The sequence below is a fragment of the Neophocaena asiaeorientalis genome, unplaced genomic scaffold (genome assembly GCF_003031525.2).
Source record: "Neophocaena asiaeorientalis asiaeorientalis breed wild unplaced genomic scaffold, Neophocaena_asiaeorientalis_V1.1 scaffold151, whole genome shotgun sequence".
Lineage (NCBI taxonomy): Eukaryota > Metazoa > Chordata > Mammalia > Artiodactyla > Phocoenidae > Neophocaena > Neophocaena asiaeorientalis.
The window spans coordinates 2,237,348-2,253,620 of NW_020175490.1; the positions used below are offsets into that span (position 1 = coordinate 2,237,348).

The 16,273-nt window shown below is 35.9% G+C and overlaps 1 protein-coding gene across 3 annotated transcripts in view; it reads right to left on the bottom strand.

The window, feature by feature from the left end:
• The window catches only part of LOC112415742 (caspase-13), an 18,439-nt gene extending 2,446 nt beyond the window's left edge, over positions 1-15,993 (bottom strand). Inside the window, exons 1-8 of one of the 3 annotated variants that reach the window (XM_024768901.1) lie at positions 15,665-15,992; positions 11,636-11,890; positions 7,119-7,228; positions 5,930-6,103; positions 4,482-4,716; positions 3,500-3,643; positions 2,256-2,365; positions 611-714 (exon numbers count right to left, since the gene is read on the bottom strand). In XM_024768901.1, coding sequence (XP_024624669.1) covers positions 616-714; positions 2,256-2,365; positions 3,500-3,643; positions 4,482-4,716; positions 5,930-6,103; positions 7,119-7,228; positions 11,636-11,890; positions 15,665-15,671 — 1,134 coding nt within the window. In that variant the 5' untranslated portion in view covers positions 15,672-15,992 and the 3' untranslated portion in view covers positions 611-615. Of the gene's footprint in view, positions 1-610; positions 715-2,255; positions 2,366-3,499; positions 3,644-4,481; positions 4,717-5,929; positions 6,104-7,118; positions 7,229-11,635; positions 11,891-15,387; positions 15,530-15,664 lie in introns of those variants that run through there. The other 2 variants (XM_024768902.1, XM_024768903.1) reach the window with 2 other exon arrangements.
• Between the last annotated feature and the right edge of the window lie 280 nt (positions 15,994-16,273).

The following is a 16,273-nucleotide window of genomic DNA, read 5'->3' on the forward strand; positions in this document are numbered from 1 at the left end:
TGACTCAGAATGTTCTGTGATCTACACTGTGAGAACAGTCAGAGAACCAGAGTCTTCATTGACACAAACTCTTCCAGGGTACATTTTATACTGTATAGTAATGGTGGCTCAGTATCAGTAATATGACACACCTGCACTCAGAGGACCACAGTCCTGCTTTCTCTACAGTCACCTCTTTTTCTGTTTTTTTTTTTTTTTTAATCTGAGGCAATATTTGGTAACTAATAATGTGTGTGTGTGTGTCAGAGAGAGAGAGAGAAAGAAAGAGAGAGAGAGAGACATGAATTTAAGTAATAATGGAAGCATGAGTACATGTCTATGCTAATAATTGTTACCCTGTGTCCTTCACTGTTTATTACTTTCTGTCTCGATTTGGCTTACCTTCTTGGTTGATTGATTTATTGATTGATGATTGTAGAGATGGAGGGGTGGATCCAGATGCATATAAATAAGGTAAAAATTAGCAACTAATCAACAAACTACATCAACAAGGAATACTAATTTACTAATTTGACCACTAAAGCAATAGGCTGTCATTGGTCATTGGACCTCACTACTAATATCACTGTCCCACTTATTTTGCCTGCCAACAAAAATTCTTGATACGTACTATTTTCAATTGCCAGGAAAGAGGTAGAAATATCTTGTCATGGAGAGTCGTTCAATGGTGGGCATCTGGGCTTTAACACTTGGTTTTTCAAATGCTTTTTGTACCTAAAAACAAAAAGAGGTTCTGGCTGATACATACCTCTTATGCATTCTCAAAAAATGTTTTGCACAATGAGCCAAAAAATTCTTGGAATGAAGGGTGCTCCTAGGATTGATGGAACCAAGCCCTTGGACATTCTTATTCCCTGTCACTGCTACCCTACCTCTTAGAAATGACACCTAATGTCAGAATATGCTCTTTATCTCAAAATACACACTTCATGCCTAATTCAAGTCTTTTCAAACTGCATTTTTTTTCTAGTTTCCACTTCTGATCTACAGATCTGATGATTAATTATCCCTTGGTGTTTGTTCATGAAAAGTGGACCTCAGAGATCCTCTATCTTCAAACTCTCACAAGGTTAACTCCTCAATTCAATAAGGTTAAAATCCCAGGATTTTGTCCTTAAAGCCTGAATGATGAGCAATATTCACATTCACCATCAAGATGAGCTCTGAAGTATTTTTCTGTAGACTGATCAATGAGATCCTACTTACCTAGATCCACTATTTCTAATCTCTTCTTCTCTTCCCTTGAAAGTATGTCTAAATCCTATTCATCCAATAGGACTTAACTTCCTAAGCTCCTAGTCACAGAGACTGTGACTCAGGTTACAATGTAATCTTCTCCAATTTACTAAAGGTATATCCTTCTTTTCCCATGGGAATGCTATTGTTCTTTATGGTTTTAGTTTAAAAATAACCACACTTTCCCACGTTCTTAATACCAATACTTTTCTCCCTAAAAAAGGAGGGACATTTATTCACTCATTCATACATTTATTTATTCAGTGAATATTAATTCCTCCCTTCCAGCTTGTTGAGTGTTGAACAAATCCCTGCCTTCATGAGCTTGCATGCAAGTGAATAAATACAGATAATAAGCAAACAAAATATATACTGGGTGGGTGGTAGTAAGAGCTATTGGAGGAAAATAAATTAGGAAGGAAGGGGTAAATAAGGAATGTCCTGAGTTGGGGAAGAAGTATCAAGTCTTCCCTTCTGGGCCACTCTATTCAAAGAATTTTTCTCCTACATTCTCTTTCATGTGTCCTAGGACTTTCTCTTTTGGATCCTATCACAACCTGTATTACACACTTTTTATTGTTGTTGTTGGACTACTTATTCATTGCCCATCTCTCTCACAAGAATGTTAGTTCTAGGTAGCCTTATGTCACATATGTCTCATTTACCCCTGTGTCATGAAGATATAGCCCATTACCAAGTAGACCACCCAATGTATATTTATTGAATAAATGAAGCAGTGAAAATTAATCCAAAATACTTTCCATTCTTTGAATTTTAAGAACTTATAGCCCATAACACACAAGCTCACATGTTATAATATTTTGTTCTATTTTGATCTTTTGCTGTGGTGCATTAACATAGTCTTTTTGTAAATCAGATTTTAAACACATGGATTACAGAAACCAGTACCACTCTACTTTTGTTTGTCTGACAAAAATCTGTCATTGTCACTTGAAAGGCAAATAATAGTAAAGTCTTCCTGAACAAATACATGATTAGAAAAGGAGAGAGGAGCTTACCTTTCTAAATACTTCCTCTAGATGACAGCACCAAGAATATTTTTGGAAGCATGTGATGAGTTGAGTAATGAAGAGAGAACCTTTTGTGATGTCTCTCCAGGCCACATTATCTATGACGACAAGGAGTGGTAAGCCTTGGGCTGTGGCCTTCACCATTTTTTTTTTTTTACATTTTTTGTCTTTTAAAACATAGCTTGGGAATTATCTTGACATGTTTAGGGGAAGAACTTACAACCTTTCATTAACTCATTTTCCATAAAGAAGTTGAACTAAAGAAGCAGCTCATCAAAACTGCAGGTCATTGCATAGTGATTACCTTGTATTTTGGGAATTGACTTTCTACTTTGTGACTTATGCTTATTCATTTGGCTTTTAAAGGAGGCTTGAGAGATAATTGTAATTATCCCATTTTACAGATGAAAAATAGAAGCTCAGAAGGATTAAAGAATTTCCTCATGTTCACATAGGTGATTGTTTACAGATTATATACCATGATGTCTTTCACAATATAGTGAGCAAAATAAATAAAAAGACCTAATGAAACTTTTGGAGGGAAGGGAAATATTTTTGGTATAGATAGTGGTAATAATTTCACAGGTATATACTTATCTCCAAACTCATTAAACTGTATACATTAAATATGTGCAGCTTTTTTATGTTAATTATACCTTCATAAAGTGGTAAAAGTACTTAAAAATATGTAAATTAGAAACCCTCAGATATAAGGCTTCTTAAGATGATTACCTAAAGTTCAAGGACTAGATACTGTTCCCCTAATAGTAGGCCTAATAAGTCCCATTGTATCATTTTCTTCTTCCTTTAAAAGGGCATCCACCTTCTTGCTGGGATACCACTGTAAATAGTACCAGATGGGAAATATGGAGAAAATGGCTTGGAGTTGATAATTTTTGAGAAATGGCCATCAGTCCCTAGATCCATAAAAACTCTACTCAAAATGTTGAATGGATTTAATAGAAAACTGAATCAATCATTTGTTTTTAACTAGTGTGATGGTAAAGGGATTTTTTTGTATTAGGTTGTTTTAATGGTTACTATACCTTTGTCTGTAAAGTGCAACATATAATAAAAGTCAATTTTTAAAAGTGAAGAATAAATAAAATATATTGACAGCATTCAAAATTTGCGTCAAATAATTGCTGCCCAGTGCTTATCTTGTTTTTTTTAGAATCTTCAGAGGTAGCCTCAGACCCACAAATCCATGTCTGCAATTGAAAGACACATACGTGGGGTTGAGGAGCAGAAAGCAATGAAGTCCTTCTCCACATGGGTCTTGTAAATGGCATCCTCCTCCAGGTTCTCAGGTGACTGTGAAGAGCTGTCTGCCAAGGCTGCTGGAGAGTCACTGACCCACAATTCCCCATGATTTGCTGTAGAGACATCAATTTCCTACACACTGTGTCTCCCTCAGTATGACTATTACAATTGCCCACCTCATTCTTTTACAATGTTTATTCTAACCAGTTTCACACACACATGTGCACACATACATACACACATACAGGTGTATCTCCACCCCACATACAACAGTTTGCCTTTTTCTTGTGTTGTTGAGCAACATGCCAATTAATAGTGACAGCATTTTAGAACTGGAAGAACCCACTTGCTGAGAATAACAAAGAAGTTAAAGCCTTATCTGCATAATTTCAGAGCATAGTTATCATTTTATAGCTAAATTATTTTGGCTTTTCGTCTTCAAACACTGTTCCAAAAAGCTAAAAGGGAACTGGGAGTCAGGAAAAAAAAGCAAAGAAAAATGTCACTGCAATCCCAGTTTCCCTCATCTCCTTATTCATTTCCCTTTCAATAATATATGAGAAAAAAAAAAGATACTGCTATCACATAATAGCCTGACTTTCAAATGAAATTATTCTCAAGCCAGAGAATGTCAAAATGTCTGTAAAACATTTACAAGTAAAGTTGTCATTTAAATGATTTCATTCCAAGGTTGGAATATTTTTGTTTAACTTTGATTTGAGAATTCTGGTGATCTCCTTCACCACTTACCTTGAATCAAATTGAACAGAAATTTCTCAGCTAACAAAACAGAGTCTCATGATACCAGCCCCCTAATTGGAATTTCCTAATAATTCAATTTAGTGTATTTTCACTGGATGGGGTTTAAGATTGTTTCCCCTAGAAACAAAACATACTACAATCCTCTGCAAACATCTTTATGACTTTTGGATTTTTCATCTCAGAACTTACCACCTCTGCAGGCCTGGACAATGATGACCTTAGGTTTGTCCTTTAGACTGAGGCAATTGCGGTTGTTGAATATCCGGAAGATGGTGTCATAAGGTAGCACATCTGGGTTTTCATCACTATGCATAGTCCCACAGATCCCATCCAGGATGCCATGAGACATGAACACCAAGAATGTGCTGTCTGAAGATTTGTGCTCTTCACAGGCAGCAAATCTGCACAGCACTGATTCCATATCCTGAAAAAGACTGCAAAGTGTTACTTTAACAGGACAAGCATTAAAATTAAACTGACCTCCTATTTATTATGATCAGTATAAGAAACATCTGTAACGTTCCAATCATGGTGGCTTTACATAGTGGTTACTTGATGATAGTTTTATTTTTATTTCTATAATGGATCAATGGGTTCAACTTTTTGTTCCTTCTGACATTATATAACCTGTCCTCTTAATACATTTTACATTTGCTTATTGTCGTTATATACTTTCATTTTCATCTCTGTATTTTCTCTCATTACTTAATAAAAACCTTGAATAATAAATGTATCATACCACTTCCCTTCTAAGGCACTCCCCACCATACTTAAAATAAAATAAAACTTGTGACATAAGTATACTTCCCCTTCTGACATTCTTCCTCCTCTTCTAGGCTCTAGTCACACTGGTCTTTCTGTACTTTTCAAGTGCCAGTTTCATATTAGGTTCAGACTTTTCACTTGTAGTCATGCCTGCTTGGAATATATTTCATTCACATCTTTCCAGAGTTATCTTGTCTCTGATAGTCATGTGTCAGATCCCATATTACCTCCTCAAAATGTCTTTCTCGGCCATCCCATCAAACATTATTACTCCTCACTCACCAATTTGTTCTTATGTTTCCTTTTCATTTCCTTTTCACTTTTTTTCAATCTTAGAGACACACAGATACATCAAATATCTGAAATGCTCTGTTTTGCTTATAGTTTGATCACCCCCCACCAAGTGAACCTAGATCAGTGTGAGCTGGGAACCTTCAGTCTCATTTACAGACCCATCCGCAATGCCAAGATAGCCCCTGGAACAGTCAGGATTCAGTATTTATATGGTGATCACACTCCTGCTAACATTCATTACTCCAGAATTTTCTGGGAAATATTGGGGCTGAATCTCAATCATCCCACTTCAGAATTAAGAATTTTGTGGGTACATATGCCAATCACTTTTTGTACAGTTTTATGGAACTGAGGATATTTGAAGATCTAAAGAGATATAGATTTCACCTGTCTTAATATTTTTATTTTATAACACACATTCACACAATTAGATACACACACATACACACACACACACACAACACACAAATGAGACCTATGGTTGTTAAAGTTATTTGCTTAATATTATAAAGTTCACTTGTTAGTAGGAAGATATGTGTTGAATATGTATGTGTTTGGGGTGGGTGAGGGGCCCTTACCCTGGCTGTGAGTTTCTCTTCCACATCCACACTGTAGCCAAGGCCCTCAAGCAGCCCCTTCATTCCCATGATGTCATGGGCAGCCCCATTCCTGAGAGGGAGATGATCAAACTCTGTATTGCATATGATGAGAGCCAGACGAGTGCGGGCCTTTATCTCCTTTATTGGATAGATCTGCAGGAAATTGATATGCAGTGAGTTTGATTTACCTAAATCTCTCTTAAACCCTCATACACCAATCACTGTTGCTTTTAAGGGCTTGCATAGATGTCCTCTCTCCTATCCTGTACCAGAAGACACTGTCTTCTCTCTTTTAGTAATGGATTGAGTTGATAATAGAAAGAAGTACAAATTGGAAGGGAATTATTTTTCAAAAGCCCAGACAATGATCCAGATTATATTTGTGATGGTTACTCGAGAATCTTCAGGAGACTAGAACAATTCCTACCCTCTCCTTCTCCTCTTTCTTCTCCACCTAGTCAAATCTTTCTTAACAATCAAGTTTCAGATCAAATTTTGTAAAAACCAGGAGATATTTGCCATTGACTCCAGCTAAAAATAAAGATCCTTTGCCTTGGGTAACATTATTCTGGTACTATTTTTTTTTTGTGTGTGTGTGTGTGTGTGGTATGCGGGCCTCTCACTGTTGTGGCTTCTCCCATTGTGGAGCACAGGCTCTGGATGTGCAGGCTCAGCAGCCATGGCTCACGGGCCCAGCCGCTCTGCGACGTGTGGGATCTTCCTGGACCAGGGCACAAACCTGTGTCCCCTGCATCGGCAGGCGGACTCTCAACCACTATGCCACCAGAGAAGCCCATTCTGGTACTATTTTAATTTATAATGTTTTGCAGGTGTTAATAATTTTTAACTGGAATGCAAACAATTACTACTCAGCCATGTTATCTTATAAATATTTTGATTCTATGACTACAGCTAAAATTCTAATAAATCCCAAATATATAGGACAACAAATAAATGAAAAAAGTGAGAGACTTGTATTTTATCATAAGGTTGAAAGAGAATTGGAATCTGTGTGAAGCCATGTGATTTCTTCCTGCTCAAAGCATCTATGAAAAAGGAATCCACTGTCCCACCCTGCCACTCTGTAACTAATGCTTTAAGAAATTGTGTAATTAGTGAAAGCAATTGTTTTTCTCTCTTCCTCTCTTTCCTGTACAGAGCACAGTACCTCTTCAGCCCTTTCTTTACACAATTTAAGAAATTCTTCATGAGGGCAAAGCTTGAGGGTATCTGTAGTTTCTGCTGACTCATCTGGTCCAGTCACGATTTCCTCAGGAGCTGCAGAATACATCGCATAATATAAATTGTGATATCTGACTATGTGACCCAGTTATCACCTAAGAAAACTGACAGAAAAGGGTTATCCTGGGAAAAAGATTTTTAACATGTTGGGTTATAATTGTATCTAACCTGTGTGTGAGGAGACAGATGTATTACGACTGGGAAAGAAGGGAGAAATCCTTGGTAGTAAAAACAGATCCACTCAAAAATGCAATAATAGATTTTGATATTATGAAGAAGACACCTTAATGATTTAGGGTCAAAGTTAGCCTTCCTTTTACTCACGAAAACAGTTTGATTTTTCCAGTGGTTTTACTCTAGGGTATTACTCATCTGTGTGGACTTTCTACTGTCTCTGAGCAAGAGTACATTTAGTAAATATTTATCAGAGTGCTACCTACTAGAAATAGAATTAAGTCACACTCACATTGAGTCACTTTTTTTTTTGGAGAGTATGCAGCACTTATTACAAAGCCAGGAGATACAAATATCCCAGGGCAGGAGGAGGATACAGCCACAGCACCTCAGACACAGGACAAGGTACAAACACAGACAAACCTGTAGGGGGACACCTGACCCCAAACACATAGGTTGTGATAGAGTCTTGCCTCCTCCCTTCATCCTGATCTGATCTATGCACATTGGAGAAAAACTGGTGGGTGGGGGTCTGTTGGGGTCTGTCCCTCAGGGGTTGGACCACTTGACTTCTTGGGGATGGAGCTGAGGTCAGATCTCACAGGTTCTGCCTTCCTGTGCTTTTAGATGCCTGTTGCTCTTTCCTGACTTGGCCTCAGCTGCAGGTGGGAAGGGCACTGCAATTTAAAATTTTCTAATGTCCACATTGAATATAAACAGACACAATCAATTAATTTAATAATATATTTTGTTTAACAATATATACAAAATAGTATCATTTTAACCTGTTACTAGCCACAATTTATGCACTTAAAAGCCACATGTGCCCAGTAGCTATCATATTGGGTAATATGACATCCCAAGTCTACTCCTAATTCGCACAACAAACACAGACACATACACACTCAAATACTTAATAGAATCCTAAATCTTGTACCAACCAGGTATTATTTTTTCAGCAACCTCAGCGTGAATTTTTAACCTTTCCAGAGCAGATAGGCTTCAATGATTCACCGAGTTGTGAAATCAGCTATTTAAAGGAGAAATGCTATGCATTAATCATAGTATTGCATCCAGTGTCGAAGGTACAATTTTTTTTTTGTCAGAGATGCTACATTACTCTGAATGTCCTTGCCTCCAAAGTGCTGAATAACCAGCCCTAAATTTTCAACCCATGTTTTAAAATGTGAGGAAATAACTTCTCCTTGTTGGAAATGAGAAATGTAATATTTTCTGAAACTGTTTGGCCTCATTTGACTAAGATTGTGCAAGAGACTGGGAAAGTCCAGAGCCCTCCCTTGGAGAAGGAAGAGATTCCTCATAAACAAAAATCAGAAGAGGTTTATCAAGACCTAACATAACAAGGTTTTTGTCTATGAAAGGAATAAACCTTTATGTTCATTTACATGAACGAACCAAGACAGTCTCTTATTTTATTTTATTTTAATTAGAAAGGCAATATTATCTTCTGTAAATTTTTCAGTTTTTAAACTTTATAATTTTTTCAATTTCATTTATTTGTTTCCATTAGTTTTTAAATAATATTTTTTTTATAAATGTCTTTCTAAAAAGTATGCTAAAAATGTAAGCTCTGGAGATGCAGCAAATGGTATGTCTTTAAGTCTACCAAACTGTCTTAACATTTATTTCTTTTTTTTTTTTCCTTTTTTTTTTTTTTAACATTTATTTCTTTTTTTTTTTTCCTTTTTTTTTTTTTTAACATTTATTTCTGTAGATAAAGTACTGACACATACTCTCCTCTCCTACTCCAGAAGATTCTGCCAATGTGAAGAAGTCCAGGATCTTGGGATAGTCCCTGGTCAGAGGGTATGTTTTGTCATTGAAAGTCTCCTGTTTCCAGGTCATTTACAAGTTTGGTGTACTCTTGAATTTAATAAATGTCATCTCCTAATGACCATTATATGTCTATATATAGATACAGTATTTACAGAGAAAACTGAAAATTAGACTATCTTATGGCTAATAGTAAAATTATCATGAAACTGAATCATTTCATTACAATGTAATGTAGTGTAGCCTGCTGTTCAAAAGGAGTACCCATGGGCCTGAGAGCACAGCAAAAAGAAATAAGAAAATAAGCAGATTAGATAAAAACTTTAATATCTGAGTTTTATCTGTTACCTAATGAAATGCTCAAGAAACCCCTTAAACTGAAACAAAACTAAAGATACTGATATTAGATAAGACAAGTCCTTCTCCCTTGGCAAGTAGGAATTTGAGTAATTATCTCTCTGACTGAATAACAGTGCTTGGCACATAGTATGTACATATACTGCTAAATAATTGAAACAAATAGCTTAGATTCTTCCTATCCCCCACTCCATTTCCTCAGTATCTCATTAAGAACCCTCTGAATTATATCCATGCCCAAAAGGCCTGGCTAGAGCTTTTACATATTCTAATAGCCCCACTCACCAAGCTTCCTGTTCTCCTGGGCCAGTATACTCTAGGTGTCCTGAGATTCCTCTGGAGGTTCCATGTACAGTAGAACTCAGGGGGCTACTGGATACTTCATGAAACGGTCTATACCTGCTGCCTGCCTGCCACAGACTCTGTTGATGGGATAGGTTATTTCAGTTTAAAGTTCATTCTAGTTCCTGGGGTTGCTAAAATCATTTTGGAGTTCCCCTTATTTCAATTCTGATTCCCATTTGTTGAATTATCTCTGATCTTGTTTTTATTTATTTTATTCTCTTCTCTTCTCTTCTCTTCTCTTCTCTTCTCTTCTCTTCTCTTCTATTCTATTCTATTCTATTCTATTCTATTCTATTCTATTCTATTCTATTCTATTCTATCCCTTTATGGCTTATTTTAGGATATTGAATATAGTTCCCTGTGCTATACAGTAGGACATTGTTATTTATCCATTATATAGGTAATAGTTTGCATCTGCTAACCCTAAACTCCCAATCTATCCCTCCCCCACACCCCTCCCCCTTGGCAACCACAAGTCTGTTCTCTTATTTTGTTTTTAAATCCAAATTGTTTTTATCCCATCCCAGGTTTAAGAGAAAGTAATAAACCTGCGCAAGGACCAACTTAAATGTTAATGATAACATAGCCTAGGCCACAATCTTGGACATCTATTAGACTAGTGTATACTTCCTGCTGGTGGGAGTGTCCCTTCTCCATAGAGAAGGGATTATTGAAAAAGCTTATTTGCTATAGTGAGGTCTCTACAGTTATGTTGCATGTTGTTTATTATTGCTTATTATTATTGATAAACTCTAGTATTCAGGCTGGAATTTTAGGTTAAACTCTATACCAAATTGAGTCCATCACTGGTGAACTTGGATCTGAGAATATTTAGACTCTAGTAATATTCATAATTCATTTAAAGTGAAGTTTTGAAAGATGTTAATATATTGGACAGTTTATATTGAATAAGTATTCTCCTGATCATATTTTGTAACTCACAGAAATGAATAAGCACAGTAAACATTGAAATATTATAAGCTAAAAATAATTCTGATAACTAATATTTATTACATGCATGTTCTTCATTTGCCTATTCATCCGATATTCATTACATGCCTGCTATGTCTCTGGCACTCTGCTAAGAGCTATTATTCATTGGTGAAGAAAACATTTGTGATCTGGATTAAGAAACTCAGTGGATTATAGTCCTGTCTAATGAGATAAACAGGGGAAAGAAGTGTAATAGATTTGATGTGGAGAATAAAGTGTTTCATTTTATATATCTTAGCTTTGTGAAGCCAGTGGAACCTTCAAGTGGAAATGTTGAATATGCAGCTAGAGCTAAATATATCTGGAGTTCAGAGGAGAGTTCCAGATGGGAGCTAACATACTAGGAATTTTCAATCTGTGTCTGCCATTATGTTCCTAGCTTTACAAAGCCTGTGATGAAGTGACTGAAATTGTCAAATTGTCCCCATTTCACAGATGCTCATACTGATGCTTAGGGAGGTTAAGAAACTTGAATGAAGTCACATAGTGTCCAAAGTGACAGAAACCTGAGTTCAACTCCAGGTATCCCTTACTACAAAGTCTCTGCAATTAGCTATCTCTATGATCAACCTAAACACAAGGACTCAACTTCTAAGCTAATTGGAAATTAGATGCCCTCCCACAAATGACAAGGTGGCCTCTAAAAGGACAATGATAGGTTTAGTGAAAATTATACTTTAGTAATAGGAGGATGGGGAACTTAGAGGACAGTGGAGCAGCCTTGGAGCCAAGTAGGTCTGAAAAATTTAAGATATCTCTTGAAAATAATTCCAGTCTTACCTTTTATACTGGTGGAATTTTTGTCTATGTTTAGGAAGGTTTGAACAAAGATTTGACCTGCTTCATGGCGTTTCTGTCGCATACAGTCCACCAAGACCCATGCCTTGTCTTCAAGCTTGGCATTATAAATTTTTTTCTTCTCCTCTTCCTCCAATTTCAGGACATTTTTTCCCACCAAGTCATCCAAAACGCCAGTAATGAGCTCTTTGCCCACAGATTCCAAAATCTTAAGTGGGTTTTTGTTGCGTGTGTCTTCTGTCAGAAATACAAAGCTTCCTTTTACTTGATCTTGTCTCAATAAAAAATTTAGAATTGAAAATAATCTGATGACTGATCTTTCAATATGGTAGATCAATATGACACCAGGTTAATATATTACTGTCTGGGATAATTAGAACTTTTGTGGGTGATTAAGGAAGTCAAATTAATAAGTATTTTATTGTAATACCACAGGTATTATTTGAATGGATAGTGCATGGGAAGGCAGGGTATCTCATCAATACTTAATTAAATCTACAAAGACAGTTATAAAGTTCATCTAGATATAAAGATAGTCTTGACACAAAATGATATATTCTAAAAAAAAATGCACCAAGACATTAAAGAACTTTGCCCCAGAAGCACCAGCCTCATTGTTCTTGTTGTCTTGAAGTATTCTTTCAGTAAATGTTTATTGGGCAAATATTATGAGAAAGAAACATGGACATTACAAAGCATGAATAAAAAGTTACCCAATATCAGTTCATTTAATAACAGCTAACATCTATTATGCATTTAGGATTTAAAAAGAAATACATTTAAAGCAATATACAATATTTTTATTATTTACAAGTCTCTGTACTAAACACTTTATAAATATTAATATGATGGACCCTCACAATAATCCAATGAGATGGTTAATATTTTCCCTATTTTACAGATCATTTAAATAAAATGCCCAGATCACACAAATTAGTATTCAAATTCTGTTCTTACACCATATTCTATAAAGTTAAGCATAGCACAGCTTCAGTAATAATAGTTGATATTCATTGAGGCCCCATTGGTCTCAAGTGCTTCATATGAATCTTATAAGTTAAAGTTAATAAAAATTCCATGTAACATGTATATTAATATTTCTATTATATAGTAAAGGAAACAGACACAGAGAAGTTAGTTAAATATTTGATCCAAATTGTGTGAATAGTACACCATGTTTAGTAAGAGGGTAGGAAGGGATTCAAACTCAGGGGTTCAGAATCGAGTCCCCACTCAAATCATCAAACTACTTTACATGATACTTGGTAAAGAGTTACTTAAGAGAATAGAAAGTGATTCAGGGACTCAGAAAAGACTGGGTTCATTTCTGCAGATGAGGTCACAAAATGCTTCTTCTTAGAAAAGGTGGCAGAAACACTGGTCTTACACTAGAGTATACACATGTCAGAACAGAAAGATTGAAGAATTATGAACAACATGCAGGTTAATCTATGAAATGTTTACTCTGACTGAATTCTGGGTTTCTATTTTATTTATTTCTGCCTTCAACAGGCTGAGTGTTGACTGAATAAGTGGTACTGGGAGAAATATGGTAAACAATAAAACCAAAGAATGTTTACTTTACATCCTCTTATTATCTACACATTCTCATGTCTTCAGTTATTAGCTTTAAATAATAAATAAATTATCCCTGAATTTATAGATTCAGCCCAAAGGTGGATCCCCAAATTGAGGGTCATATATTCATTCCTTCTCTGTATCCCACAAACTCATTACACTCAACTTTTAAAAGCTGAACTTCTCATTTTTCATCACCTGCTTCATTCCCTATATGTACTAGTTAATGGTTTCTTACAGTCAAGTGCACCAAATCAGTAAAAGCTGGTGATACTGAACCTCTTCTGCTTTCTTTATATCTTATTTTCCATCTCACTTCAAACTGTATTGATTTTATCTGCTAAATATTTGCAGAATCTGACTACTTCTCCCTCTCTAACTGTTTGATACTCTAGTTCAGGCCAACATCCTTTCTTGTTTAATTACTCTAAGAGTCTGATAAATCTACTCTTGTCCCCTTCTAATCTGTTCTTCTCAATGAAGCAAAGTCAGTGTTCTAAAAATCTAGACGTAACCATGAAATGTCTCAGCTTAATCTAATCTAGGTCTTCTCATTCAGCCTCATCCTCTGCTACTATACCCACCTTGCTCATTACATTTTAAACACTTTATCTTTCTTTCAGGTTCTACAAAGCCTTTACTTAGGGATCCTTATGTGTACAGTTTCTCACACCCAACATTCCTTTCTATTTCTCAACTGCTTCCTGTTTATCTTCAGGTCTCAGATGACATGGCATTTTCTTTAGGAAATTCTCCCTGATGCTTAAGACTAGACTGAGTGTCAGGGCAATATGCTCCCAGAGAAACTTGTTTCTCCCTAAGCTAACATTTTTTTCCTTATAGTTGTTAATTAGTTAACAATGGCAACCAAACTCATTAGTTTATGTTTATTGAGTCACTTTACTTGTTTTGTCTACTGCTTTTCAGTTTATCATATCTATTATCTAATGATGTCCTGATTCCAATTCAATAACAAGTAAGGTCATCCTGCCTAGCTAAAGAGGCAGCCATGAGTGTGAATTTAATGTACTACTCCCCAGTCAAATGCTGTATGAGCACCATGAAGAAGATAAGAAAACAGTCAGTCCTTACATTTTAGGAGTTTAAATTAAATGTGTGAGATGAGACAGAAACCTTGGAAAGAATTACACTACAGGGAAAATAAGAAATAAAGAAACACAATAGCAAGAAAGTGTGAGTGGGGGGAATGCAAGTAAATGTTTGTTAATGAAGCTGAAATCATGCTTTAGAGAGATTAATGGTAAAGTGAATAAATATATTTTGAAAGGTAGGAAAACCTGTCTGACAAGTTCAGACATTTTTTAAAAGGCAATACAGAGCCATTGTATGTTCCTGAGTAAGAAAATTGCATTTGTAAATACCTAGAAGGTAAGAACTGAAAGATAAGGATCTGATCATCTTTCCTAACAATGCTAATCTGCAGACAAACTTAGTCCAGCTACATAAGAATCATTTGTAGATCTCTAAAAGATTATAAACGCTTACAGTCTATCCATGGTTGAGTAATTCGGGGTTATGAAGGGGGAAATAATCTAAATTTGTTAATGTCTACAGATTATTTAGATTTGTTGTAAGGTTTAGAAACCACTGATCTAGTTGAACCTCTTCCTTTTCAAAATAAGAAAATGAAGCCAAAGAAGTGATATATACACTAATATGTTTAAAATGGATAACTAATAAGAACTTGCTACATAAAAAAAAAATAAATTAAATAAAATTCTAAATTCAAAAAGAAGTGATATGATATACCTGAATACTAGCTACATAAATAGCCAATGATTCCATCTCTTATACTTTCCAGTTTCTGTGCGTAAGATATGTGACCTGAAAGCAGTATGCAGTATGGATAGGAGGGTTAAATCCTGGAGATAGGGAGACCAGTTAAAAACTGTGATAGCAATCCAAGAAATACTGTGCTAGAGTAGTTAGCACCACAGCTAGAATGGGAGGAAAATGTAGTTACTTTACAAAGACAAAGAGCATAATTCAATATAGGATATAGTAAGGGGGGGGTGGGAATTCAAAGACTCACTTATCTGATTACGGGGACAATTTTATGGAATCAAGAGGAAGCTGAGAAGATTTCAGAGTGCATTTAGGAATTTTCAGAGTTTTCTCACACATAAATAACTTACTCTATTTGTCTTTATCCACCCTTCACTTTGATAACCAGGAGCTGCAAAAAAGGAAATAACTTCTTCCTGGCTCTGAGGTAATCTGGACACCATACTCTCCTTAGTATCTCCGAGACAGTGTCCCCCAGTTCAAGTTACACAGAGCTAATAAGGAGAATTTAGCTTGCACAGGATTGGCTCACTTCTCTTGTATATTTCTTCCGGTCACAAAGCAATTAATAAGTGCTTTCTAAGACCCAAGTTCCTGACCCTCAGCTAGGAAAGGACCCTTACTCACCAGCCATATGTAACAACCGTAGTCCCTTCCTGATGCCTTGAGAAGAGCACAGGCTTGAAAATGAAAGTTACTGGACACTTCCTCCATTCAGGGGGCAGGGACTCCTAATCATAGATTGGGAAACTGCTGCTCAGAACTTCTGCGTTCACTGTCAGGAAGTCCCCTGTAGTCAGCAAATGGATTTCCCAGTCCTTTGGGAAGGATTATTTCTTCCTTTTGGAAGAAAAAAAATGAATTGACAAAATATTTTCCAACCTATGTTGGAACCTCTGACTGTTTTTTTCCCTCATTTTCTTTTTCTTTCCTTATTTCTCCACACCTCGTTCTCTCTGTCTTTCTGCTTTTGATCTCTCAGTATTTCTCCTTTGCTCAGCTACAAGTGCAAATCATGAAGAAGTTAAAACTAACAGGTTCCCTTTCATTTCCGGATAAGGATTACCCAAATAACTTTAGTTTCCTGTTTTAACTTTGCTGATCATGGTGGTATTATTCCCTCTTCATCTCCCTATCATCTTACATTTTTATTGGAAATAAGTTCTGAACCCTTGCCTCCATTCCTTTCATGATTTTCTTTAACTGCCTAAGCTTCCCTCAACATTTAATTTTTAC